The sequence below is a fragment of the Plecotus auritus genome (genome assembly GCF_963455305.1).
Source record: "Plecotus auritus genome assembly, chromosome: 2".
Taxonomy (NCBI): Eukaryota; Metazoa; Chordata; class Mammalia; order Chiroptera; family Vespertilionidae; genus Plecotus; species Plecotus auritus.
Window position 1 is genome coordinate 29,204,384 of NC_137771.1, and position 27,347 is coordinate 29,231,730.

A 27,347-nucleotide genomic window follows, 5' to 3' on the forward strand; every position below is an offset into this window, starting at 1 on the left:
GGCCCAGGTCTTCTGGCTTCATTCCAGCCTAGCCCGAAGGGGACGACATCTGCTTCCTTCAAGGGCCCCAGCTGGAGGGAAGAGAGGCAGGGACGGAGAAGGGGGCTCCTTTGTGGAGTCCACTCCCAGGGGTTAGAGGGGATCAATCATCTGAAAGCTGGAGTGACTTGTAATTTTATTCCCTGGGAGGAGGAGCCTGAGAAGTCGGCCAGGAGGGGTGGGGATGGGGGGGCTGGGCAGCCAGGAGAGCTGTTCTGGGAGGGGAGGGACTTGGCTAGGTCTCCCAAGCCTTCTCAGTCTCTAAACTTTCACCAAAGTCTTGGCCCCCGCCTCCCCGAAACCAAAACACAACAAGCTCTGGAGGAGCCGCGAGCAGCGCAGCGGGGCGGGCGGACTCGGGGCGGCACTACGCCTCGGAGGCTGATGCAACTTTCCCTTTAAGAAAGCCACCTGGGCGCAACGCGGTGCGGACCCAGCACGCTGGGCCGGGGTCTGCAGCATGGTAAGGGGGCTGGGAGAAGGGGGCGCTGCGGCGCGCACCTCAGTCTGTCCAGCCGTCGATCTGGGTGTTTGGTGGCTCCTCGGAATTGAGCCCCAGGACCAGTGTGCGTGCGGCGTGTGTGTATGTGTGGGGGGGCGGGCGGTGTGATCGAGCATGCTTGCAGGCATCTGTGGGTAAGAGTTTGGGTGCACGCACGGGGATGTACGTCTCGCCACTAAAGCCGGGGTAGGTGCGCGCGTCTGGGTGTCTCAGCTGTCACCAAGGAGCTGAAGCCCGCAGGAAAGGCGGGGTGTGGGGGGGGGCGCTCCCGGAGTGGGGGCGCTGCGTGCGGACGCCAGCTCGGTCGGGGACCGCCGGCGCCGGGTTGTGCGGGTAGCACAGGAACCTGAGCGAGTCACGGTCCGTCTGGGCGCCGCTGGGTCTGTGGGGGCCCGGAACCGGCAGGCCGTGCTTGCGCCCCGCCTACCAGCTCCGGCTCCATCTCTTCGCCCTGCTGCCACCCTGGCTGCCTATCTGGCCCCTCCAGCCGGCTGGTCTCCCTATCTACCCGCCCACCTCCTGACCCGTGCGGGTTCCCGGGGGCTCGCCGGTCCCGGGAAGCTGCGCCGAGGAGTCCGGCGCTCTCCGGCTCTTTGTCCGCGACTCCCGGTCGTGGCTTTGGAAAGGGACTAGGGCCGTGGAGTTCTTTGGGGGCTGCTACCCCAGGAAGAATCTGCGCCCTCCCCATCCCAACCTTCATTCTGGGCGCTTACAGGGCGGGTTCGGGCGGCCACAGGTGAGGGCAGGGGCCTAGCAGCCTGGGGCGCCACCCCCAACCGGCGCCCCGCACCCCGAAGCCAAGGCCAGAGGGAGAACCCGACGGGGCCGGGGCCGGACGGGAGGGGGCTTGCCCAGAGGGCCGGGAAGGGCGGGAGTCGGCCCGGGGGCGGGGAAGGGGGCGGGTACCTGCGCGCCGCGGTACTTTTCCACGGCGGGGGCGGGGGCGGGACCGCCGCCTCCTCACTAGTTGAGAGGCCCACACGTGGTGGCTGATGTAACGCCCGCCCCTCTTCCCACCTCACACCCCGATTAAAGCGGACGCACCCCGCTTCGAGGAATCGGGGCGCTCCGGATAATGCCGCAGCCCCAAAAGCGACCGCGCCCCAGCCTACCGGCTGGGGCCTCCTGGCAGTCTGCGGGCCGCTTCTTAAAGGAGCCGCGCCTACTTTCGTCCTGCTCTCCGCAGGCCACGCCCTCTCGTTGGTCTCTCTTAAAGGAGCCACATCCCCGGCTCTCTGACAGCTCCCGCACAAAGCCTGGGTCTATTTCTTTGCTGACCCAAGCCGGATGCTGCTGTGGCAGCTAAATAAAAATCGGGGGGTCGAGGAGTGGAAGAGAGAAGGACCTAAAATGTTAAAGACTCCTAAAGTGAGGGACCATCAAAAGGTTGGGGAGTAGTGGGTGAGGGGATGGTTCTAGGAAGGGACTAATAGGTGACACTGAGCATGCCCAAATATTTACAAGGACTGCAGAGAAAACGCCCCCTTACTTGGCCTACACTGCGACTGCGGCGGTACCGCTGTGCCCAGCCCTGGGGACAGAAGAATCACAGCACTGCCCTGGAAGATCTCTCCCGCTGGCGGGGCGCCAGATTTGGACACAAGTAACTGTGCTGCTACACTGTGTGTGACGAGAGTGTTAATCAGATGTACACAGCGTGCTTTGGCGGTACAGTGGAAAGGTTGACTGCAATGGGAGGAGAAAAAAGGGCTCTTTGAAGATAGTGACATTGGGACAGGTTTTGAAAATGGATCGGATATAAACAGATGGAAATGGAGACAAAGGTACTCAAGGAAGAGGGAACCACCTGAGCAAAGGCATGGCGGCAAGAACCCTCTGGGAATGACGAATAGTCCCACATGGCCGCAGGTGGCCCTGGATAACCAACTTGGGCTCAAGGCAGAACCAAGGGCCCTTTCCTGCTCCCACAGCCCCTTCACTCCCTTCATCAAAGTGAATGGAGATTATGCTTCCTCCTCTTTTAAATGGTGAGGTCCTTGAAAACAGGGAAAGAACCTGACTCTTTTAATTCCCCAGGGAGGGCTCCCAGGGTCCCCAGATGAACCCTTAAAATTGACTTGACCTGACAATACTGTTTGGGGGAGAGGAAAGACTGAGCAATGAGACTAAAGGGGACCAGGTCCTGTGACTGCCCTCTCACCAGGCACCATTGGATGGCTCACAGGCAACTCATTTTGCCCAACCCAGCCCATTCTCTCCCTACTCCAAACCTGTAGTATTCCTGTCTCTGGGACTGGCATTGGCTTTTTCCTGTTGCACCAGCAAAAACCAAAGACCCTTCCTTATCCCTCACTTCCAATATCCAATTCATCACTAATTCCTAACAAGGTCATCTTCTATATTCTTAAATATGTATACCTTTCCCCACCTGAACATCACTTTCATACCCAAGATCTCATCTCTGGCCTGGCCTATTCCTAGTTGATTTCTTCTGTACCTTTCTCTCTTCCTACCACTCCTTTCTCCACACTGTATCTATGGTGATGTTTTGAAAATGTATATTCCACCAATCGCTCCTCTACAATTACAACTCTGCTTTAAAGCCCGGAATAGCTGCCATTGTCCTCAAGTTAAAGACTAAAAATCTAGGCCCCAATGGCCCTGACCTTGCTCATCTGTCCCCCTTCATGTTTGGCCACTTTCTCCCTGGCTATCTGAGCCCGAGCCTCAGCATCTTTCCTATGTTATTTCATTTGCTTAAATATTTCTTCCTCTTCCTTTCCTCATTATTGCCACTTTGCCTAATTAACTCCTTCTGACTCTCAAATATCATTTCCTTGGGGAAGCCTTCTGTGGCTCTCAGACAGGTCAGGACCCTCTGCTTTAAGGATCTTTCTCCTTCACACCCTTTATCTCAGTCTTCAATTATATACATTTGTGACACCAGATTCACTCATTCCCCCTATCCTGTAAGCTGCAGGAAGGCAGAGACCCATGAGTTCTTAGTGCTAGCACAGGTCTTGCCCAGAGCAAGCCTGAAATAAATATTTGTGGAATAAATGAATTGAATTGTGGCCAGCTTCAAATGACTGATAAACAATTTAGGCCATATCCTGTTGGCTGTGGAGAACTATTGGAGAAAATCAGAGCTTTGGGGCTGTGGGAATATTTATGGATTGGAGGGGAAGAAAATGTGAAGGACTTGCAGTCAAGTAAAAAATAAAGCAGAAACTTCAGAATTTATAAAGGATTATCAGCCCTGTCTTCCAAGATGAGAATACTGGGCTCAGAGGGGTTAAGTAACTTGCTTGAAGTCATATACCTAGTGAATGGCAGAGCCAGAATTTCAGCCCAGGGATACCATATCCCAGAGCCAAGCTCTTCATTGTATGCTGAACTTCAGACTTACTGCTTGTCAATGGTGGCCCCTATATGGGTTAGGGGTAGGTCCCATGGTGCCCGGGTAAGGTGAGTCTCCAACATCTGGAAGGGGGCCTGACATGTCATGAGCATTCAGTTGGTTCTTTTGGAATGGGTGTATGGGACCATTTAACTTAAATGGCAGAGGTGGAGAAGTAGCAAAGCTTTTCACCCAACTCATCCTAGAGCAACCATCACTAATCTGTAAGCACCCCGAGGACATGGACTGCATTTGCAATCAGTGCTCTGGGTTACTGTAGGTGAGGGCATTCTGTAGCCTAAATTCCAGGAGTGTCCTCAATTTACTCACCTGACCACAAGGCATAATAATTCCCAACCCATAAGATGGTTCTTAGTGCCATCTGCTGTTATTACTGTCATCACTGTCATTATTATTTGTTGGCTGAAGAGGGACAGCTTTGGGGAAGGCACATCTAGAACTTACAGCTTGGAAGGAGGGGTGTGGTGAGTGAGGAGGACAAGGATATGATCTTAAGGGAGTACACAACACCCCCCCCCCCCACACTCCTGACTGCCCCCAGAAGACCAAAGTCATGAGCAGAGACCTCTTTAGGAGGAGTCAGAGAGGCCAGTATGGTTGACTCAAAAAAGGAAAATGGTGATAAGTTACATCCACACTTGCCACAGGCTATGCGGGAGACCTAGTGGCCAGGGCCAAGGCCTAAAGAAGCCAAGGCTGATTTGCATAAGCAAAGAGCTTTTTCCCTGCTCTCTTAGCTTCCCAAAGACTTCCTGGGCCTGTGGGTGAGAGGTGGCCCAATCACTCCTGGAATCAGGCCCTGTGGAGGTTGACCGTCCTTATCCATCTGACCCAGGATTTTCATCCTATGAGAGAATTCTTTGAGTCTCCCTGAAGGTTGATTCATCTCCTGTGGAATCCTCAGGTGGATTCCTCTCCCGTGGCCTGTCAAAACCTGCCTTCTATCATCTGCACCTAACATTAAACCTGTATACACCTGCATGGTCCGTGTCTGCTCCTTTCTTTTGTCTGCTGCCCCTCCAGCCCCACTTTGCCTCTCAGATGCTTCCTACAAGATCTTGGCTGACCTGGGCCATCATTCCAGTGCCTGGGCCTTACCCATTTCCCTTCCATTCAACCCACACTTAACCACAAGCCCAGCGCTGTGCTTAGTGCTGGACACAGAGGGGTAAATGAAACACAGACCCAAGCCCTCAGGCAACTCCCTGATTCACAGTTGACGGACTTCAAAGTACATTAGTCTGAGCTGATAAGGACACTAGTAGATGTCTGCACAAAACACAAAGCAGGAAGCAATTTGTTTATTTTGGTTGAAGGAAAGGCTACAGAGAAGAGGTGACGTTTATGCACGGCCCTAAAGGATTTGAAGAATTTCACCTGGTGAACGGGGGGAAGGTGTTGCAGAGGAGACAGCCTGCACAAGGGCAGGGAAGCATGCCCGCACATGGCATGTTTGATGTGTACAGAGCTTATGATCCAAGTTAGTGACATAACAACAAGCCCAGCTGCCCCGGAGCCCAGCTGAGTGGCATCAGGCTGAGGAAAGACCGTCCTGGCTGCTGAGTGTGTTGATCCAAGCTGACCCCTCTTCAGGGAAAAGGTTGAAGCCATCCACAGATGATGAAGGGATTGGACCCTGTCTAGTTTTGTGTTCTTTTGTCTTTTATAGAATTGGGCATCTGGAGAGTCAAAAATAGGACTTTTGTCCCTTGGGACAAGAAGCCTGGAGACTAAGGGATGCAGGGGAAGGGTCGGGAGAAGAGCTAGGGAGGAGCTGGTCCAGGATCATCGAAAAAGGAGCAAAATGAGAAGCGCTTGGCGTGGCGTGGCGTGGCTGGGGTTGGAGGGAAGGGAGGCCTGCCAGCTGGTGATCTGGGCCCTGCACTACCTGCTCTGGAGAGCCCTGAGGGCCACACAGGCCCTGCCCTGGCCCTGCCTGCGTGGCTCAGTCCTCACTCTGTGCTCTCTCCACAGCTCTTGAGGTCTGTGGCCTGAAAGGTGCTAGAAGCAGAGCCTGTGATTGTGGCCTGGGACTCCAGAGTCCGAAACCCACTGCCACCATGGTGGGAAAAGGTGCCAAAGGGATGCTGGTGAGTACGGGGACCAGACTGCAGGGAGCAGGGGGACATGAGCACTGCCTCTACCCTTCCCCCCCCCCCGCCCCCACTCCGGGGCCTTCTGCCAGCTGCTTGCCATATGACAGGAGAGCCTAGGAGGCTCCGTGGGGCCCAAGTCTGGCACTGCCAGGGCTCCTGCGTGCTAAGTTGTCCCAGGCACTGGCAGGCAGCCCCTCCCCTGGCTGGTTAGTTGGCACTGCAGCTCCAAACCCACCCATAGCAGGGCAGATTCTGCCACAGAGCCCGCTAGGAGGCAGGAGGCCCACTTCTGGTCCTTTCACCAGAGACACCCTGGAGAAGGCTGTGGATCGTCCTGCTGGGAGGACAGCAGAACCACTGTGCTGTCCTGGGGCTGGGACACCCCCATCCCCACCCTCACCCCGTGCTCTGCCTGCAACAAGAAGTGTTTACTATGTGCTGATCAAGGGGTCCTCTGGCCCTGGCTGGTTTTTCTGTACTTCTACTCTGAAAAATAACAAAGAATATTTCGCTTAAGTCCTCTCCTGAGGCCTCTCAGAAAACCTCCCTCTCCCCCTTCCCCAAGCCATGGTCCTTCCTTGCCTGCTGCCCCAGAGCACAGGAGAGGTGGTGGTGAGGTGCCTTGAGAAGCAGAGGGCGAGAACAGGGGCCAATGAGGGCTTCCGCTCATGCTGATGGGCCGAGGAGGGTGGCACTGGCAGCAGGAACCAGGGAAGAGATGCCAGGTCCTACCCTAAGGGCAGTGTGTGTATTTCTTCTCTCTTGGGATCTTGCCTCAGGGACAAGCTAGACTGGGGCGCTGTCAGGGGAGGAAGCTAGTGACTGAGCATGGCCCCTCCCTTAGTGCCTCCCTTTCCCACATCAATTCCTTCTGCTGCTTTTCTCATTCAGTTGAGTATTAATAGACCGAGGGTCTCTGCTGAGCCTTCCCAAAACAAGCCATCTGTCGCCAAAGATTTCTGGGAGTCAACCAACCTGGTCCAAAGGAATGGCTAGGTGTGTCCTAAGAAACATCCAGACCTGTAGATAATTTTTATGAGGTTATTTGGGCCAAACTGACTAAAATTGCTGGGAAGAGAAACCTCAATGGATGGAAAAAGTATTCTGGAGAATGGCAGTTTTGCAGCTTATTTTATACATTGTAACCAAAGGAGGTGATGTAAGGGGGTTTCCATGAAATTCATTGGTGACAGATTAGGGAGGCTAGGGAAGCAAAGCAGAGGGATAAGGAGTAAAACAGAGTTGGGCACAGGATAGTTAACAATGCACATTTACACACACAGAGATGGTGTTTGGGAATCTGTGGTTTTGTGTTCTGGTGTGGATGGTTGTGCCCTGGAAAAGGGGATTACTCGACATTTCAAAGGTATGTTAGCTTAGACACAAAAAAACAATGGACAGGTTCACTTAAGGTCAAGATTGACCTTTGTCAAGGTGTTGTGGGCAACAGGTGTTAGACCAGTGGAGTCAGATTGGAACTGGGTTCAGCAACCTCAGTACTTGAGTTCTGGCTAAGAAAGAATTCAGAGCCAAGACTCAAACTAGGAGAGCATTTTTATTTATAAAGTCAGAGGTAGAAGAAGTAATTCGTAGAAGAAATGGGCTGAGGAAAGTGAGGAAGGTAATGGTAATGCACCTGGGGTGGGGTAGGGGTGGGGGAGGAGAGGTAAGGTAAAGGCTTACTCCTGGGAGGGAGAGGCACTGGATCCTCTGTCTTTGTGGTTTTAAAGGAGGAGAGTGTAGGGGAGGTCCCAGGGGAAGATCGCAATAGGATATTCAGCAGCTTTCCAGGTGTGTCCTTTCAGGGTCTGGGTCTCCACTGATAGATTGGCCGGCACCAGAGCAGGGGGTCATTACCCAATGCAGCTGGTCCTGAGGTCAGCCTTGGCATTGCTTGTCTGATTTTGTTGCTTTTCTGGACCTGGAGCTGAAATACAGCTGAGGCTAGATGTTATCTCTAGGGAGGAAAGGTCACCTCGGTGGTGAGGTCTCATCCTACAATTGTCCTTTGCTAGGCATCCAAGGCTTTCCCCCTGGTGACCTTTTGTAATCTGGCCCATCATTCTTGCTCACCTCATGTCTGTCTAACTGCTTACTGCAAAGGAAGCTTTTAGTTGGAAATTTTTAAAAAATATGTTTTTATTGTTTTCAGAGAGAAAGGGAGAGGGAGAGAGAGATAGAAACATCAATGATGAGAATCACCGGTCAGCTGCCTCCTGCATGCTCCACATGGGATCGAGCTTGCAACCCGGACCTATGCCCTTGACTGGAATCAAACCCAGGACCCTTCAGTCCGCAAGCCGACGCTCTAGCCACTGAGCCAAAACAGCTGGGGCTAGTTAAGAATTTTTATGTTCAGACCATCCTTATATGGTTACTTTCAGGCATCCCCTGAGCTGGTCAGGTTTACTATGTGGCCCCTTTTTCATCTACAGTGGTTCTGCTCCAGGCTCAGGGACCTCCATTCTGCCCCTCAGGCCCGCTCTGATCTAGCTCCCTCCTGGTTGGAACAAGTCTGAATGAACCAAGCTTCTGAAAGTATTTCTGAGCTATCCTGAACTCTGGGTGCTCAGGGATGGGCTGAGATGGAGGCCTCATGACCTGAACACTTGCTAGGGGTGGGTTTTGTGATAGAACCAAGAAAGGCCTCCACTTTCCCAGAGAAGTCTTGGAATTGCCATGGGCCTGTCTAGGAACTTGGAGATTCTGAGCCCCATGAAACCTAAGAAACCCTCTGCGTACTCCCTGGCTGCCCTTCTTTCTCTGGAGTGACCCTGGGAGGACTGAGGCAATCAGGCAGGAGAGATGTGGGACCCACAACGGGCCGTAGGGAGCATGAATCACAATGTCCCAGAACCCTTGCCAGAGCTGAGCTTCCCGGGGCTGCAGGCCAGCCTGCCTGTGGAAGGGAATGCTGCTTTGGGACTCCGTTCCCAGCACCAGGATGTGCCTAAAGATAGCTGGGGCTCGGTTTCCTCGTGCCCTCTGCCCTTTGACTTCTGCCCGCTGCTGCTGCATTTCAGGCTCATAGCGTATGTCCCCTGGGCACCCCTGTGGTCGATGAAATTCTATTCCTGCCTCTTTTTCAGTTCTGCTGGTGACCTTGGGCTACGCTATTTGGCTATTCTCGGGCCCTAGTTTGGAACCGAGGCCTCCTCCATTCAGTGCCTATCTCTAGGATACAGCCTCTGAGGAGCGCCACCTCTGCTAGCTAACCAAGGTAGCTGAGCAGCACTTTATTAGGTGCTTGTTCTCCTAAGGACACATGGCTAAGGATGCACCTTTCAGACATGCCCCTTCTCTGGATGTCATGGTGGGGCAGGACACCGGGTGCTGAGGGCCATCCTGGTCAGTGGTTTCTGCTGTCATCTGTGCCCTGGTACACAGGGAGTGGGCCTCCCTGTGAGGAGGTGTCCTCATTTCCATCCACTTTTTTGTTGTTGGTGGTGGTGGTAATCTGAGGATATTTTTCCTTTGATTTTTAGAGAGTGGAAAGGAGGGGGAGAGACCGAGAGAGAGAAACATCGATGTGAGAGAGACACATCATTTGGTTGCCTCCCACATGCACCCTGACCAGGACTGGGGATCAAGCCTGCAACCGAGGTATGAAGTAGATGCCCTTGATCATAATGGAACCCGGGACCCTTCAGTCTGCAAGCTGATGCTCTATCCACTGAGCCAAACCGACTAGGGCTCCATCCCCTTTTGCTCTAGGTTTGGGTGTGAGGACATGGGACCGCTGGGTCTCTTCGGTGTCCACAGACATCTTGTGTTATCCTTGGAGCTTCTGCCTGGCTCTTCATGTGGCAAGTGCCCCATGGAGGAGCAAGCTGCTTCCTAGCACGTGCCCAGGCCCACATGCCTGCTGCACGTGTCCCTGCCCCCACTCTCAGCCCAGATGGTCTCTGCCAGGCCAGCTCAGCTGCCTCCCTCACGCCTCAGCAGCTCCCAGGACAGGGCCGTGCAAGAACCCAGCTGGCCAGGGTGCCTCCAAGCCTGGGAGCAGCTGGGGTGCTTAGGGGCACTGGGGGGGTGGATGGGGCGGTCCTTCCATGGAGACCTCATAGAGACCTCATACCTCTGTACACGTGGTGGCGGGGAGGTTACTGGGGCTCAGAGGACAGAGCTGGAGGAGTGAAGGCCAGGACAGAAGAGCCCCCCTGGGTCAGCTTTGACCCTGCTGCCTCGCCCCAAGTACACAAGTTGGTGGCCCCAGGCCCTCCCCCATTCATACTGTGTCTTGGGCAGCAGAGACCTTGGGGAGCCTCTTTGGTCTCTCCCCAGAACTCACTGGTTGCTTCTGTACTGGGACAAATAAGAGCAGAGTCACCCAGGCCAGGGCCCTAGATGCCAGAGCATCTAAATTCTCCCAGAAGGCTTTGCAAGCACCACAGATTGCCTGGGTCTGCTCCACCCTGTTCTGCTTTGACATGAGGGTTTGGATACCTCTTGTCTGCAGTATCCATTCCAGGGGCTGGCACACAGTACATACTCACCCAGCCCGAGTCCCAGCATGTGGCAAGTGCTCAACTAGCATAGGCTTGGGCACTCCCTTGGTAGAAGGCTGTTGCCTACTAAGCACTCACCTAGCACGAGTCCCAGCATGTGGCAAGTGCTCAGCTACTACTGATTTGGCACACATTGGCCACTTCCTTAGTACAGAGCCTATCACACAGTAGGCACTCATCTAGCACAGTTCCAGGTGCATAGTGGGTGCTCACCCTACTCAGGGCCAGGCATACATTGGGTCATCATCACCTGACACAGAATTTGGCACGTATGGGGTACTCACCCAGTGCAGGACCTAGCACACCACAGAGGCTCACTGGGCTTGGGGCTAATACATGGTAAATGCACTCTGGCGCACAATGGGACTTGGCAGTATTGGACTTGGCACACAGTGGGCACTCTCTCAACACAGGTCCTGGCACACAGTGAGTGTTTCCTAGCGCAGACCTGGCATACTGTGTATTCTTCCATTATTGGACTTGGCTCATAGTGAGCACTCTGCTAACACAGGTCCTGGCCCATAGTGGGTGCTTTCTTTATATAAGGCCTGGCACAGGAGGTGCTCTCCTAGCCAGGAGCTTAGACGTTCAACTGATGATCACAGATGTGCAACTATCCTCTCCCCAGTGAAATGAACACTGTCTAGATCCAAAGGATAAGGCCTATCCTTCCTCAAGCTTCCTCTCCAGACCTAGGACCCTGCCCTCCCTTCTTCTTGGTCTCCTTCCTCTCCCCACCAGCCCTGAAACCCACCTGCCGGTCCTGTGCTCTCCTTCCCATCATACAGCTTCCTTGAAGCTCTCCTCCCATCCCCAGCACTTCTCGGTCCTAGCTCAGCAGCACCTTCCCTCAGACTCACAGGGCACAACAAAGCCCCTAGACTCCTTGCCCCTCTGGAAGCATGCCCACTCTTATTAAGAAAAGTCAGAGGTGGGGGTTGGGGAGCTGGCCTCCCTAAGTGGGGCTGGAGCAGCTGGATCCCACTAATGAGGCCTCATTACGGCCAGGGCCCAGCTGGGCTGCTGCCGCCTCCTGTCCCCATGGCCAGAGCCAGAGAAAGCCATCCAGCCAGGGCTGTCTGTTCTGGGCACCCAGCCCAGGCCAGGGCAGCTAGAGCCCAGAGCCCACCCTGGGTGGAAGTGAGCATTTGGGCATCATGGGTGACTGGGCCTTCCTGGAGCCAGTGGCCCAGCCAGGGCCTTGGCCCTCAGTCTGTGCCTGCAGGAAGTCAGCGGAGCATGTCTGGGGACCTGGCTGCATGAGGCTGGCCCAGCGAGTGGCTGAATCAGTGGGGTCTGAGGCCATTCTTAGAATACTTGTTGAGCCAAGGCCGGTCTCCATCTTTTCCCCCAAACTGGGGATTAAAATGTACCTGCCTAGCCAAAACCGGTTTGGCTCAGTGGATAGAGCGTCAGCCTGCGGACTGAAAGGTCCTGGGTTTGATTCCGGTCAAGGGCATGTACCTTGGTTGCTGGCACATCCTCAGTGGGAGGTGTGCAGGAGGCAGCTGATCGATGTTTCTCTCTCATCGATGTTTCTAGCTCTCTACCCTCTCCCTTCCTCTCTGTGAAATATCAATAAAATATATTTTAAAAATAAAATAAAATAAAATAAAATGTACCTGCCTCAAGGGGTTGTTGGGAGGATTAAATGAGTTGCTGTATATATATAAAGTGTTTAGGACAGTTTCTGGCTCATAGTAAGCACTTAATATGCATTATCTGTTACTAATTATTACTAATGCTCACTAGCTTCAATAATGAGTGGATATTATCCCCATTTTAGAGATGAAGAAACTAAGACCAGACATGTTAAGTGTCCACATGTTGGTGAGAAACTGGCAGAGCTGGGATTGTAACCCAAGCCTGTATAACTCTAAAGCCTGTGTCCCCCACCCCCGGCCCCTGCTTTTTAAAATAAATACATTTTTATTGGTTTTGAGAGAGGGAGGAAGAGAGAGGGTGAGAAACATTGATCAGCTGCCTCCTTCCTGCATGCCCCTCTCCCTCCCCCCCACTGCACGGGGCATGAGCCCTGACCGGAATCGAACTGGCAGACTCTAGGTGCGAGGGATGACGCTCAATCAGTTGAGCCACACGGGCCAGGGCAAGCCTTGCCCTTTTTTATTTCAGTGTCATCGTGGCATGTTCCCTTTGGAGTCACCACACTTAGCAACCCCACAGGAAGGCTGTTCTTTACGTCAGAATTCATACAGGCTTCCCCTTGATGAATGTTTCCTAAGATCCGACCATGTGCCAGGCCCTCTGCCAGACGATGAATTTCCAAGAGCTACGCCTTCCCAGGACCAGAGCTCTCATGCACCTTCCTGGCCCCTGGCCTGTGGTGCTCACCGTCAGTTGGAGACTGACCAGCGACTGTGGCCTCAGAGAAGAGGGTCTGAGTCACATCCCACCCAGTCACAGCAACACCTGCAGGACTCTGCCGGCCCACGCAGCACACTCCCAGAGCAGCACCTCGGTTCTGGGCAGCCCAGTACCAACCCCAAGGTCCTTATTCCACAGCCCCCTTTGTCTGGAGCCTGTGGTGACCTGCCTCTTAGCCAAGGCCATCTTTCCTCGGACAGGTGAAAGCACAGTTCACACCATCAGTCACATTCTCCTACCAGGATGCCTTATCATCTCTGCTAGTTGGAGACCCCCAAGTCTGGGGCAGGGAGACAGCTCCGGGGCCTGGCAGCCCCAGCCCACACCACTCTAAGATGTCTGAGATGCTTTGGATGCACCTGACCACCCTACCGGGAGCCCACCAAATGCCAGGCCTAGGGGCTCAGAAGCATCTGAGCCCTAAAGGCCCAGCTCTGGGCGAGAAGTGCGCCACCCTCTCACGCTCTCCTGAGCTCGCTCTGCCTCACTCTGTGGTTGTGTGAGAGAGAGAGAGAGAGAGTGTGTGTGTGTGTTTTGTTCCAATAACTTGCTGGGAACAAGAGAAAAACACAACAAACCCCATGCCTCACTCTAGCTCTGGAGCACCCTCGCTGGGCTGCATGGGGACTGGCCGGAGGGGGAGGGCCCGGGGAGGGGGAGGCCGATCCGCTCCGGGAGGAGATGAGGTGAAAGTAATTGCTGCTGCCCAGCCAGCAGTGGGAGAGGCGGGATGCGCAGTGCCGCCGCCGGGAGCTGGCAGAGGTGTGAATGAGCGGAGGAGACACCCTGCTCCTCTCTGAGCGCTCACCTGGGATGGCCGCAGCTCACGGACCTGTGGCCCCCTCCTCCCCAGAACAGGTCAGTCACCTTCCAGAAGGTCGAGCCCTGGTGCCAGGCAGTCTGGGAGGCTGCACTGGGGGTGGGGAGAGGGGCTGAGTGATCTGTGCCAGGGAGGGGCAGGCACAGCCAGCGAGCGAGACAGACACCAGCCAAAGTGACCCAGAAAGTTGCAACTGTGCAAAGGAGTGCAGGAAGAGTTCGCTGTGTGGTGGGGACACGGGGGAGGCCAGTGGGGGTGTGAGGGCTCCCCCAGCCCAAGGACCTGCTGAGAATCTGCTCTGTGTATCAAAGCTGCATTGTCCAAGCTCCCGGGGAGACGGACCGGAGGTGCCCAGGAATTGTACTAATCAATACAGCCCCATTGTCTGCCACGGCAGTTACTCCTATGGGGAGAGTGGGTGAGGGGCAGGGGGACATGGTACATGGACTCGGTGGTGAGGGTGGGGGAAGGAGACAGGGTGAAACTCAGCTGGAAGGTGAGACCCTCTGGAATGTTCACTAGTGCCCGGGTAGGGTGGGTGCTGGCATGCCCTCATCCCTGGAAGTTAGGGATGGGCAGGGCTGTCAGGCACAATGGGGCTGATGGCAGCAAGGATAAGAGGACCAGGAAAGCCACCCGCCATCCTGTAGGGCATCCTAACTTGACCTTCAGGAGGCAAGAGAAGGAATGTCCTCTGGAGAGGTGTTGGTTAGTTTGGGGAGAAGCATTCTGCAGAGCTGCCCTCAAACCCCAGGACTACCAGGGTCAAACACCAAAGCCACTTCCACATGCCAGCCCGCTGCCAACCAACTGGGGTAGAGACTGCCCGCAGCTGCCGCAGCATGGAGCAGGCTGCTGGGCTTCTCTAGGGCAGAGGTAGGGCCCACCCAATGCCCCCATTCCTGCTCCCCAAGGCCTAGAGCAGAGCCTGGCATGACTGACAGGTGTGTCTTCTGTCTGCTGCTCCCCAGATTGGCAGGTCGCTCTCTGCCAATCATGGCTCTGGGATGAAATAGCGCAAGGCATGTCCTTGCCCGCTCACCTGCTATATGAGGCCTGGACTCGGGCGGGGGGGGGGGGGGGGGGGGGAGGGGCAGCTAGAGCTTAACCTGAGGTTTTCCTTGAGGAAGGAGGCACTAATCGCCCCTGTGCACGGATTGGCCTCCGGTAGACCTTCCCATTATCCTGCTCTTCCGGCTGCGACCCGACTCTTTCCCATGCTTGGTAAGAGAGGCTGGAAGGCTCTGAACTGCAGGACAGGTGCTACCCAAGGGCCCGCCAGGCCCCTGGACTGATGGGAGAGAACTTGGGGAACAAGAAGCGAGGGGTGTGAGGAGGTCGTGGGCTCTTCTGAGGCAGCCGCAATTTACCGTAATGCTGTTCTGCTTAAATTTCCCCCTGGGGCTCAGAGAAAGTTGCCAGTGATCTGGATTTGGCTCACGGTCAGTCTGGGATGTGGGGTCTTGCCCGTTCTCCTCCATAAAGTTTGTCTTGGATGGACTACGTCCCATGAGCAAACCCTGGGTCTGCAGAGTCCCAAACAAGCAGCCTTCTGGGTCCCGGGGGCCCGCCCAGCCAGGCCGCTCCAGGATTCCTGTGTCCTCCGAGAGCAGGAGGAGGGAGCTCACAATTCACAAAAATATCTAGGGGACGCTGATCTCGGAGGGTGGGAGTCGGGAGCCAGCGCAGGGCCGTGGCCCAGGCTGGAAATCTGGGTTCTCTGCGTCGTGCATGGAGAGAGGAGGGGTCCATCCCGTGGGGCTGGTCACCTCTGAGAGCAGCCTTTGTAGCTTTGTTTCCTCTTTCACACTTTTCTTTCTTTTTTTTTAAATATATTTTATTGATATTTCACAGAGAGGAAGGGAGAGGGACAGAGAGCCAGAAACATCGATGAGAGAGAAACATCGATCAGCTGCCTCCTGCACACCTCCCATTGGGGATGTGCCCGCAACCAAGGCACATGCCCTTGACCGGAATCGAACCCGGGACCCTTCAGTCCGCAGGCCGACGCTCTATCCACTGAGCCAAACTGGTTTCGGCTTTCACACTTTTCTGTAGTTCCTAATTGTGTGTGTGTGTGTGTGTGTGTGTGTGTGTGTGTGTGTGAGATAAGCTTATAATGCTTTTATAATCCAAAAGAAAAGCAATAACATTTTTTTAAGTAGTCTAGAAAGTTAGTGGGAACTAATGGAAAACACAGGAGAGAGTCAGAAATAGCAAAATTCCAGGCAAGGCAGAACTACGCAGTGTTAGGTCTACTGAGGTTGTCTAGTCTCTCCTGTGATCTCATAGGTAAGGCTGCTGAGATGCTGAGTGGAGCTGCCCTGCCCGGGTCCCTGGGGGAGCAGGCTTCAAACACCAGGTTCTAACCCCCAGTGCAGGGTCCGGCCCTGCCCAGCCCAGGGCACAGTGGGAGACCCAGATTCTGCCCTCAAAGCTGAACAGCCTTAATCCCAGAGGCTCATCTAGAGCAGGGAGTAAGCCGGGCAGAGGGCTATGTGAAGGACTTATATAAGTGACTGCTGGGGGCGGGGGTGTTAACCCAAGATAGGTCACAAGTCCTGTGCAGGGAGGTCGCTGCTGCCTCAATGACGGTTTCTATGGGGAGGGGGCATCTGAGGGTCACGTTAGAAAGAGAGCTCCAAAGCCTGCATTCTGCCTGGCCTGTGGGAGCCCGCTTACAAGGCAGGGTAGTCCCCGTCCTGGGGACCACCCACCAGGCCAATGTGGGGGAGTCGGGGGTGAGGGCAGGGGGCTGTCCAGGGAGTCTGGGGAGGAGGTGCCCACCCGGAGGGGCCCCAGGCCACTATGGTTTAATTCACTTCCAAGGTGTGAGCAAGAGAGAAGCGAGAGCAATGAGGGGCAGAAAATGGGAGACGGTGACAGGCAGGAGCGGCCTGGAGCCAGGCCAGTTGGCAGGGCCGAGCTAGGTTAGGCAGCCGGGCCACCAGTCTGGGTCACACTGTGAGCACAAAGCGGTTCTTTCGTGGGCAACTTCAGGTCCGGGGACTGCAGCAGTGAGTTATTAGTAATATCAGCGATACAGCCATCCACCCAGTAGATCAAAAAAATGAGAGGCTTAGTTTAGGGAAGATCGTACAAGGCGCAAAAAACTATGTGGCCTTGAAAAAGGCTCGCCAGCCAGGGACCTCACTGCCCAGGAAGGAAGTAGCAGGAAGTCCCCAGAGGGGGGCTGGAGAAGGAAGGGAACTAGACTTCCGGGAACCACCTATCCCCGCCCAGTGCAATTTAGAGATCTCCTCCTCTGTGTTCTTGGGCAAAGGTAGGCTAGCTCTGTCCTCACCAACCAAGACACCGAACACTGCAGGTGGCTTGTGCTGGAATGGAAGTCAGAGGCCTAGCTGTGGGCAAGGCTCCCACCGGTGGGCACCCAGTGCTGAGCTCCAGGGCCAGGGAACGGCCCCCGGGACATGGGTGCTGCCTCTGCTGGGAGCTGCTGGCACCACCTGCAGCGTGTCATTTCACAGACCTCCAGCGCCTTCTGCACAGCTGACCCCTAGTGCTGTGGGTAACTTCCTACCAGCGTGCAAGCCGCAGCCCCCGTTCCAGGCCCCTGTCCTGGGGGCTCCGGCCACCCGGTGTGGCAGCCTGGTTAGCGCATGATCGGTTATGTGCTGCTCATTAACGGAGCACGCTGGCTCTCGAGGGCTCAGTCAAGCGGCTGCCTGTGGCGCGTGCCTGGGAGCATCACCACCCTCCCGGGCCCTCCATGCCAGGGAGGGAGCAGACCGCAGAGATCTAAGTCTGTTCCTGCAGCACTTGGTTGTGGGGGCTGGAGCCAGGAGAGAGGCCTCAAACCGCAAGCCTTAGGGACCTTGCTGTCCGCCGGGGCCTTACCCTCGCCTTGACCAGGAAGCCATCCTGGACTCTCGGTTGTCTCTTTTACAGCCGTAACCACTGCCCTGTGACCCCACCCACATACTCTGCAGCTGCCACACTCCCCCATTGTGCCCCTAAGTAAACAGGCCTTGGACAGAATGAAACTGTTACTGTAGGTCAATATAGAGGACCCTATTTGGCTGAGATTTGTTAGGACATGAATGAACTACCCCACGCAGGCCTCACACCCTCTGAAAAAATGCCCCTTGACCCTGCGGTACTGCTAGGCCTGTCCCAAAGGAGGCTCTGGGAGGTGGTGACAGGCTTGGGCAGGATTCTGTGGGGCCTGTCACAGAGGGCACACTTGGGCTTTGAGCCACGTCTCCCACAGCCAAACAGGCCTTCAAGCCTCTGCCCCAGGGTGACCTTCCCTGACCTCACCCCCACCCCACGTCCTCCTTCAAACTCCTGCAATTTGAGAAATGCCCCTTGTGGTCAGGTTGCAGTTGCATATAAAACTTGTTTTATTTATGTTGTCGATGGCTTACTCCTCACTAGACTTCTAGCTCTGAGTGGGTGGTGTGTCTGTTTATTGTTTAATTCGTAGGCCTGGGCAGGGCCTGGCACACAGCAGGTGTTAGTAAATCTCCATGGTTGCACAAATGAATCAATAGATGAATGAACGCAGGTGGAAAGAAGTTGCTCCAGGTGCTTCTTGAAGGAAACCCCACAATTCCTCGGGCCGTGCCCCAAAACTCCCAAGGGGGTGTGCAGGCCAGCGTCTCTGCTGGGGACCGTGCTGGATTAGGTATGCAAGACAGTTGCTCCACAAGGGTGTCCACGGTGTGCAAGCCCAGAGGGACCCAATGTGCCCACGGTGGGAGCAGGGGGTGCGCAGCTGGGTCCTCCGCTGGCCGTGGGGGCCCCTGGGCCTGCATTCCCAGTGCCTGTCCCGAAGGCGCCCAGTCCCCTGGAGCCCTTCCTCCTCTCTGCATTTGTCAGTCAGTGTCAGGGTCCGCCAGCATTTCACAGCACCAGCCTCTTTGTTTACTGGCTAATGTGACAGTTGTCCTTGAATGCGTCCCTTTCAAGCGGAGGGTCAGCGTCACTGCCTGTTTTCCCTCAGAGGCTGAGCCGCTCTGTCTCTGATCCTGGGTGTTCTCCAGGGACTCCTGTCTGTGTCTCTCAGGAGAAGAGCCCATCTCTACGAGGCTTCCTGTCCCTGCTTCTCTGTTGGTGACACTTGGGGTCCCTAAGTCCCTTAGTGAGACCCCTCAGAGCCCCGAGGTTCCAGCTCAGGGTGGCTGGGGTTCCCGCTCACCTGGGAGGCTGGGAGGGGCATGGCCTGGGAAAGAGCACATTCCCCCTTAGAAAGGGACGCGCAGCCACTCCCAACCCGGCTTCCAAAAGGCGCTGCCTTCAGCACGGCCTCCCAGCCAGGCCTGCAGCTCCCCAGGCAGGTCTGGCGTTCCCTTGGGGCAAATCCCCTCCTCTGCCCCTCCTGACCAGCCCCCTCTTTGGCAGCAGCCCCCTCTCAGCTCAGAGACCCCTTCCTGGAGTCATGCCCTCTGTTTCCCCTAGCAGAGTCTGTCCTCCAAGTCTGGCGGGGTGCCTACAACTCTGGTCTCCTCCCCCAACCCCTGGCCAGCACCACCCAGCTCAGGTCAGCTCCCCCAGAGCCTCCTCCCCAGCCCTGGGCAATAGAGGTGGCTCCATTGGGCTCTCCCACCCTGAGTCCCAGGATGCCCTTCCCAGTTCTGGTCCAGCTCAGTTGCTTCCCCCTTTCCTAGCTCACCGCCCACCCAGCGCCCCCCGGAAAGACTTCAGCTGGGGGAGAGGTCCAGCACCCCTTCCTCCGCGGCCTCCTGTCCTGGGCAGCGTGCTCAGCCTGGCAATGTGGCGGCGGCGGGTGGGGGGGCTGTCTGGACACAGGCCCCTTTGTGCCAGCCTGACTTGGCTGCTTGGTACGAAGCTCAGCTGCTCCCAGGTCCTCACCCAGAGAGCAAAGGGAGCGCTTCAGAGGCTGGGGCTGGGGTGCTCCCACCCCTAGCTGCCGCTCAGTGTCTCACCTGTCAGTCACTGGCAGCAACTCCTCAGGTGGGATGGTGCCCTGGAGTGGGTGCTGGGGCGGGGGGAGCGGGCCTAGGGAGGGAAGCCCCACTTGGCGCCCTCTAGCAGCTGCTCCTCCCTGCTCTCCCTTCTGCCAGGTCTGCTGTGGCTCCTGCCAGCAGAGGCGAAGCCCCGTGTGGGCGGCAGGAACTTAGAGGGTCCATGATGTCCCCACTGGGGGAGGAACAGAAAATCAGGCATGGAAGCAAATGCCTCGCTGATGGTAACTTCTTTCCTGTCCCCACAGAATGGTGCTGTGCCCAGCGAGGCCACCAAGAGGGACCAGAACCTCAAACGGGGCAACTGGGGCAACCAGATCGAGTTTGTACTGACGAGCGTGGGCTATGCCGTGGGCCTGGGCAATGTCTGGCGCTTCCCATACCTCTGCTATCGCAACGGGGGAGGTACCCAGTGGGCACAGGGCAGGGACCACCCACTTGGATAGAGCCCACTCACCAGGGTCCAGGCCAGCCCCGCCCCTCCCCGTACAGGCCTCACTCCCCACAGGCTGGCCTCCAGCCCTGATCTCCTTCGGCCCATCTCTGGCTTAGATGCCCTTTACCTAAGGCCCAGACCACCCCTGACCCTGGCAGTCTGCCTTTTGGGCCCGCCCTGCCAGCCTGCTCCCTCAAGGTGAAGAGAGGTGGAGAAAAGCACCCCAACCTCCCGAGGTTCCCTGCCTTCTATCCCGTGTTTCAATAGTACCTCCCCCCCCAAGTAGTTCAGGGACATTTGAGGATCCCAGCACCTAATGTTAGGAAATTGCCTGGCTAAGCCATCAAATCCCACTAAACATGGTGCTCTGGGGCTTGGGTTCTGCTCAGAGCAGACTTCCTTGGGAGCCTCTGACAAGATCAAAGACAGGCCGGGTCGTAGCCTCAGACCCCGCCTCCTGCTCAGTGCGAGGCACACCCTCCTTGGGTCCTAGCCAATTATAAAGGTCTGGCTGTTGGGTTCCAAGCAGGAAGAGGGAGGGATCCCCCCCTGCCTGCCCCTGAGCCGCCCTCTCCTTGCCTGCCAGGCGCCTTCATGTTTCCCTACTTCATCATGCTGATATTCTGCGGGATCCCTCTCTTCTTCATGGAGCTCTCCTTCGGCCAGTTTGCAAGTCAGGGCTGCTTGGGGGTCTGGAGGATCAGCCCCATGTTCAAAGGTGAGGCCTTGGCTGGGTACACACACACACACACACACACACACACACACACACACACACACGCTTATGAGGGCTGTGCAGATTCACCCATCTGTACAAACACTGCCAACCCCTGTGGAGCCCTCATGCTGACCCCATGCCTCACATCAATGACCAAGGCCATGGACACATGCTGGGATCCATGTTTGCTTGGCCTCCACCCTTCCCTCCTACTTACGTGTATACACAAAACCCCTTCACACCCCGCCCACCACCCCCCCCCCCCCCGCCCAAGCTTGCCCTTGCCAAGGCCTTGACCTGTCCCTTCTGTGGCCTTGCATGAAAGCCTGCCCCTTCGGCCCTTTACAATGAACCTCGCCTCCTCCAGCTGATGTGTGAGGCTGCTGCTCTCCCGCCCTCCCCCAGGTGTGGGCTACGGCATGATGGTGGTGTCTACGTACATCGGCATCTACTACAATGTGGTCATCTGCATCGCCTTCTACTACTTCTTCTCGTCCATGACAAACGTGCTGCCCTGGACCTACTGCAATAACCCCTGGAACTCCCCTGACTGCGCCGGCGTGCTGGACGCCTCCAACCTCACCAATGGCTCCCAGCCTGCCTCCCTGCCCAGCAACCTCTCCCACCTGCTCAACCGCACCCTCCAGAGGACCAGCCCCAGCGAGGAGTATTGGAGGTGAGGCCCCCCTTGGACCTGGGCTGCAGGGACACCTGGTGCTAACCCACGGCCCTCTCTCTCACCATCAGGCAACAGTCCGCAGAGTCGGTAGGGTGCCTGCTGCAGGGTCAGCCCTCTGCTGGGCACCGAGTGAGGCAGAGGTGCATGAAGAGGTGTAAGGAGTTCACGGCCTGTTCCAAAGAGGCTGGCACGCCAGAGAACATTGGGAGACGGGATGTTGAGTTGTGGAGTCCTTATGAGGAAGCTGTCAGGCAAGTGTGCAGAGGAGAGTCAGGGAAAAGGGGGGATGGCTTCCTGGTGAGGAGGACAGTGCGAGCAAAGGCCGTGGGGCCAGGTGGGCAACGGCTGGTCTTGAGCCCGAGGGGAACCTGTTCTGATGAGAGGAACAAGTATGTGGGGAACACATGGGCCGTGAGGTGGCCGCGGAGGGCGCCCTGGCCTTCTTGGAGAACCTATAAGAATTAAGCTTAGATTTAATGCTGCAGAACACAGGAGCCATGGAAGTTTCCTGAGCCTGGGGCTGTCATCCTAAAGCTGTGCTTAGGAAAGACAGGTCCCACTGTGCTCTGTGGTCATGGAGACCAGAGTCTCAGAGCTGCTGCAACACCTTGTCCCAGTGGGTGGCTATAAGAATGCCTGGAGGACATTCCCTATGTCAAGTTGGAGAACCTGTGGGCAGAAGGCTTTGGGAGTTGATGGGTAAACCTCATTCATTCACTCAACAAATATTCACTACATAGCCTGCCAGGCCCTGTGTGCCCATGGGGTGCGAATGGCCTAGGGCTCCTGCCCTGAGAAGGTCACCGCCCGGTGGGGAGACGTAGCTAATATACCAGGGGCAGGTGCTTCCTGCAGGAATGTGCAGGGGTGTGGTGGGGCACGACAGGTAGCGGTCAGTCCTAAGGGGATGGAGGCGAGACGATGTGGCTAAGAAGGCTCTTCAGAGGAAGGAGAGAAGGGATTGGGAGAAATGAGCAGGTAAGCAGAGGCGAAGAGATGGCAAATGGAGCTGGGGTTGAGGGCAGGTGGGACACTGGGCATTGAGACAGAAGAAGCCAGCAGGCATCATATGGTGCAGGGCTTCCCTGGCCAGGCTAAGGGTTTGAGGCTTTCTCCTCTAGGTCACGAGAGCCATAGGAGAGATGGCCAAGACCCCAGTGATACTCAAAGTCTTAGTAGATTCATATCCTCTAAGCCCAGTCCCAGAGCTCAAACTCCTCAGGCCCGGCTTCCCATGCTGGGCTGTAGACATTCAAAGAGGGCCGAGAGGTTCACTGCCCTTGGGGGTGCAGGGTTCACTATGTAGACAACAGGGAAGACTCCGTCAGTCACTGGACAGATCGTTTCTTGAGCACCTGGCAGGTACCAGGCCCTGCACTGGGAGGGGAGACAAACGGACACTGCCATGGAGCTCACATCTGATGGGAGAACCAAGCAAATAAGTACCCACTTCTGTGTTCTGCATTTGAGACGTGGTGTGGACTGGGCCACTTGTCTAGAAGCTCCCAGATGCACAAAGCCCCACCCACATCCCCCAGATGTTCCAGAAGAGCTTGCCATAGGGCTGCCTGCCAGGGATTCCCAGCCCAGTGGGGCCACCGAGGGCAAAGCTCTGGGGAGTTTATCCAGTGCAATCAGAGGGGACGAAGAAAACTGGTTATGGGTGTCAGGGGGCGGGGGGAGGGCCAGTTGAACTCTACTTCTCAGCCAGGGCTGGAGCCAGGCCTGCCCAGGGAGCTACAGTTACAGGCTGGAGTCCCTGCCAGCAGGGTGGCTTCCCGATGCCCCCTCCTGGAGAACCTGGGAAAGTGACCCTTGAGAGGGCTGCCCAGGCTGGCTTCTAAAGGAAGAGAGAAGTGAGCACCCCTATTTTTGGGGCACCTACTATGTGCCAGGCACATTATCTCAGATAATATTATCATCCCTGTTTCTGCGATTCTGAGACCAGCATTCGGAGGTTAAGGAACTAGGTAGCATTGCTGCATCAGTAATGTGCTCCAGGTCCCATCTGGCTCCTCTGTGCCTGGCGCCTGATGTTAATTAGGCCAACGCTACCCGGCAGGTGTTCTTGGTCCACACTCTCCAACACCCCCTTGGAAAGCTGCATGATCTCATTTGAGCCCCACGACAACCTTACTAGCTAGCTTGTGCAGATGTTATAAAATATTCCGATTTTACAAATGAGGAAAGCAAATCAAAAGGAAGATTAAACAACTCCTCTAAGGCGAGAAGCCCTGAGGGCAGATTTCTGAGCCCTTGTCAGCCTCTTGCTCACCCTTCCGGCCCACAGTCCTCCCTCTCCCACCTGCTCTTTGTTTTACAGTCCTCTGTGTGCTGGTCTGATTCCTGCTCATAGCCCTAAGTCATGACCATGCTCTCTCTCCCTGCAAGCCCTGTGGTGCCCAGCACAGCACCCGACACCCAGTGGGACTCGGATCCCAGCACCCCTCTCCCAGTGTCTTCATGGCGACTCTGGCGTCACACAGACCTCATTCAAATCCTGGCTCTGCCATTTACCAGCTGTGTGGCTTTGGGAAGTCATTAAATCTCTCTACGTCTTAGCTGTTCCTCTATGAAATGGGGATGCTTACAGCACCCACCTTATTGTTATAAAGATGAAATGAGATGATGCAGCAAAAATCACTAAGAACAGTAGGCACAATGATTGCCACTGCTGGAGATGCAAAGAAATAGACGGGGTGGGGGGGGGGGGTGGGGAGAGGATAGACAAGTTTGTCCTATTCTCAGGTATTTACCATGTGGTTTGGGAAATTTAAAACTAATGCAGAATTAGTCCAGGATGTACTGCGTCAAGAACCAACTTGTAAATATGTTGGGTTCCAAGAGCTTTTAGGTTAAATATTTGATTTCAAAAGCACATGGTCCAAAATTAAAACCAAACCAAAAACTCAAAATGGTGCCATAAAAATAAAGGACGAATTCATTATTTGGCTGCCAGGTTAGCCTTCTAAACTCTTAATCCCTAAGATTGCAATAAAAAATAGTATATAACACTGTCAGTTTAACATATATAATTAAGGTTAACAATCCCTTGAACAAGAAGTGATTTCTTTACCTTGAATGCTGGTGTTTGGAGTAAGATGACTCCGTACGCGCTGCAGGACCCTCTGGCTATTCTGGCGGGCAGAGCTTTTCAACATCGATGTGCCCTCCGTCAGGCCCGGCCTGGGCAGCCGAGTCCCCAGCCCAGTTGGCTTCAGGTTTGAATCCCCTTTGTCTGTTTACCCCAATGGGCCAAAAATACTTTTTTCTATGTGCCACAAAGGAAAAGTGGTTGGAAAACACTGCTGACGGGGACCAGGAGCCTCTCCTTGGTGGTCCCACAGCCCCTGAACTTCTCCCATCCCATGTCTTTGGTTCCCCCATCAACAAAGAGCCTGGAGCGGGCCTGGCTCTGATGCCTGTTGAATGAACCATGGCGGTGGCAGGCCTTGGGCAGGAGAGGGAAGTGTTGGGCAGCGCCCTCTGCAGGTCACTGTGTGAGGGCGGCCTGGGGGAAGATTTGAAGAGGAAGTAGGCCAAGGTGCTTATAAATCTAACAGGAAGATCTGTCTGGCAACATTGTCCCATGAGGTACAGAGTAATATCTCATTAAAAGGCATTAAAAATGTCATGAGGTTTGAGAACTGGTCTGGGCAGGGGGTCGGGGCGGGGGCGGGGAGTGTGAAAATAGCTAAGAATGAGCTATGCTGAGAGGTCCTAACTGTAAGAGGGGAAAGAAGGGAGCCTGTATTTACCTAAATTTATCTACAAATTATTCTGGGTTGGTGCTAATATACCCATTGTACAGATGAGGAAACTGAGGCTCAAGAGCTTGTCTCTTGCTCATCATTTGTAGCCTGGACAATTGTACCAACCACAGTTGTCCAGGTTTTCCCTTTTTACCTCCCAATTCTTTTACCACAATGTTCATCCATTGATTCATTCAACAGATATGTATTGAGCACTGCTGTGTGCCAGACACCGTGCTAGGCACTGGGGGATTTAACAAAACAGACAAAAACCCCTGCCTTCATAGAGGAAAGATGCCAAAATAAATAGGTAAACTTTGTAGTATAATGGAAGGAGACATGTGCTGCAGAGGAAATTATAGCAAAGCAGCGGGTAAGGAGTGCTGGGCTGGGGCCAGGGCTGCAGTTTTAAGCAGGGTAGCTAGAAAAGGCCGCTTGACAAAGAGGACCCCTGAGTAAAAATCCGAAGGAGGGAGCCATGTTGACAAACCCAGCTGCATAATTTGTGGGCCCAGTGCAAAATGAAAATATGAGACTTGTTCAAATGTATTAATAATTTCAAGATGGCAATGGTCGAACATTAAAGTAAGCACTAGGCCTTTTAAAATGTGGGGTCCCGTGTCATGGCACAGGTCACATACCTATGTGTACATATGGATATTAGGGAAAGAGCATTTCAGACAGAAGCAATAGCATGTGCAAAGGTCCTGAGGTGGGGACATGCCTAGCATGGTTAAGGAACAACAAGGAGCCCAGTGCAGCTGAAGCAGTGAACAAGGTGGAGAGTAGATGAGGAGATCAGAGAGATGACAGATAGAGGGCAATGGATCACTTAGGGCCTCAAAACCCCTGTAAGGACTTTAGCTTTTCCATGGCCAAAGATGGGAGCCGCTGCAAGGTTTTAAACCAAGAAGAGACTCTTAGAGTGCTCTTACAAAAACCTTTCAGAAGCTTCCCATTGCCCTCAGGATCAAATTCAAACTTAGCTTTGACTTCATGGCTTCATATGATCTGGTCCCTTCGCCTTCTCTACCAACAAGCCCAAGCCGGGCCATGCCGTTTCAGGACCCCTGTCCTGCCATGTGCTCTTTCCTCAGCCTGGCATGCACTTGCACTTCTCTTCACCCACCTCCTCCCCATTCCTCAAGCCGTAGCTCAAACCTCACCTCTTCTGAGAAGCCTTCCAGCGTGCTCCTCCCCATAGGGTTGAGATGCCCCTCCTGGTGGTGCCCACATGCCTGATCCAGGTCTGTATGCCCAGCACCTAGCACAGGGCCTGACAAATAAATGTCCAGGTGATTGGAAGAGCACCATTAGTGTGGCATAGAGGCCACATAGACCCATGTATATGCAGGGGAGGCATCAGGCCTGTGTGCTCCTGAGCCTGCAGTCTATTCAGCTTTCCGCTGCCTCCCTCAGTTCATCAGAGATGGAGGAGACTAATGTAAATGAAGAGGTCACAGAAGGCTTCCTGGAGGAGGTGACGCCTGATAGGATGTATCTAGTCTGGAGGAGAGGGCATTCTGAAGGGAAAAATGTACAAACAAGGACCTGGGGTGGGCCTGAGTGGCAACAGAGAGACCTCCTCAGTCCATACCCCAGGGGCTGAGGAGGTCTGGCCTAGGCCTGGAGCGTGGCTTCTAGGAGCCTTTGGGGGTCCTGGGAGAGGCTGCAAGCAGTGGCCTCCCTGGGGACAGCAGGCTGAGGGAGCTGGGCCCCCACGGTGGCTCCTGTCTCACGAGTGGGCTCCTAGTACCTTGTGAGAAAGACGGGAGCTGCCAGGAGGGGCCTGGCCTTGGGAATGTGTTGCTGGGCATGGGGGCTGCCGCTCAGTGCAGAGTCTCCCCTTCCCCAGGCTCTACGTGCTGAAGCTGTCCGACGACATCGGGAACTTTGGGGAGGTGAGGCTGCCCCTCCTCGGTTGTCTCTGTGTCTCCTGGGTGGTCGTGTTCCTCTGCCTCATCCGAGGGGTCAAGTCTTCAGGGAAGGTAAGTGCCTCCCCTGCAGGGTCTCAGGGGGGTCTGTGCCCCCAGGAAGGCCCTGCCTCCCCTGCCTGGCTTTGTGTGTGTGTGTGTGTGTGTG

The 27,347-nt window shown here is 55.2% G+C and overlaps 1 protein-coding gene across 5 annotated transcripts in view; it reads left to right on the forward strand.

Moving 5' to 3' along the window:
- The first annotated feature begins 206 nt into the window (after positions 1-206).
- The window catches only part of SLC6A9 (solute carrier family 6 member 9), a 34,690-nt gene continuing 7,549 nt past the window's right edge, over positions 207-27,347 (forward strand). Inside the window, exons 1-6 of one of the 5 annotated variants that reach the window (XM_080652892.1) lie at positions 207-502; positions 5,898-6,013; positions 19,929-20,002; positions 20,703-20,834; positions 21,240-21,510; positions 27,121-27,253. In XM_080652892.1, the coding sequence (XP_080509018.1) occupies positions 19,930-20,002; positions 20,703-20,834; positions 21,240-21,510; positions 27,121-27,253 (609 nt within the window). In that variant the 5' untranslated portion in view covers positions 207-502; positions 5,898-6,013; position 19,929. Of the gene's footprint in view, positions 503-682; positions 728-5,897; positions 6,014-13,577; positions 13,771-19,928; positions 20,086-20,702; positions 20,835-21,239; positions 21,511-27,120; positions 27,254-27,347 lie in introns of those variants that run through there. The other 4 variants (XM_080652890.1, XM_080652891.1, XM_080652889.1 and 1 more) reach the window with 4 other exon arrangements.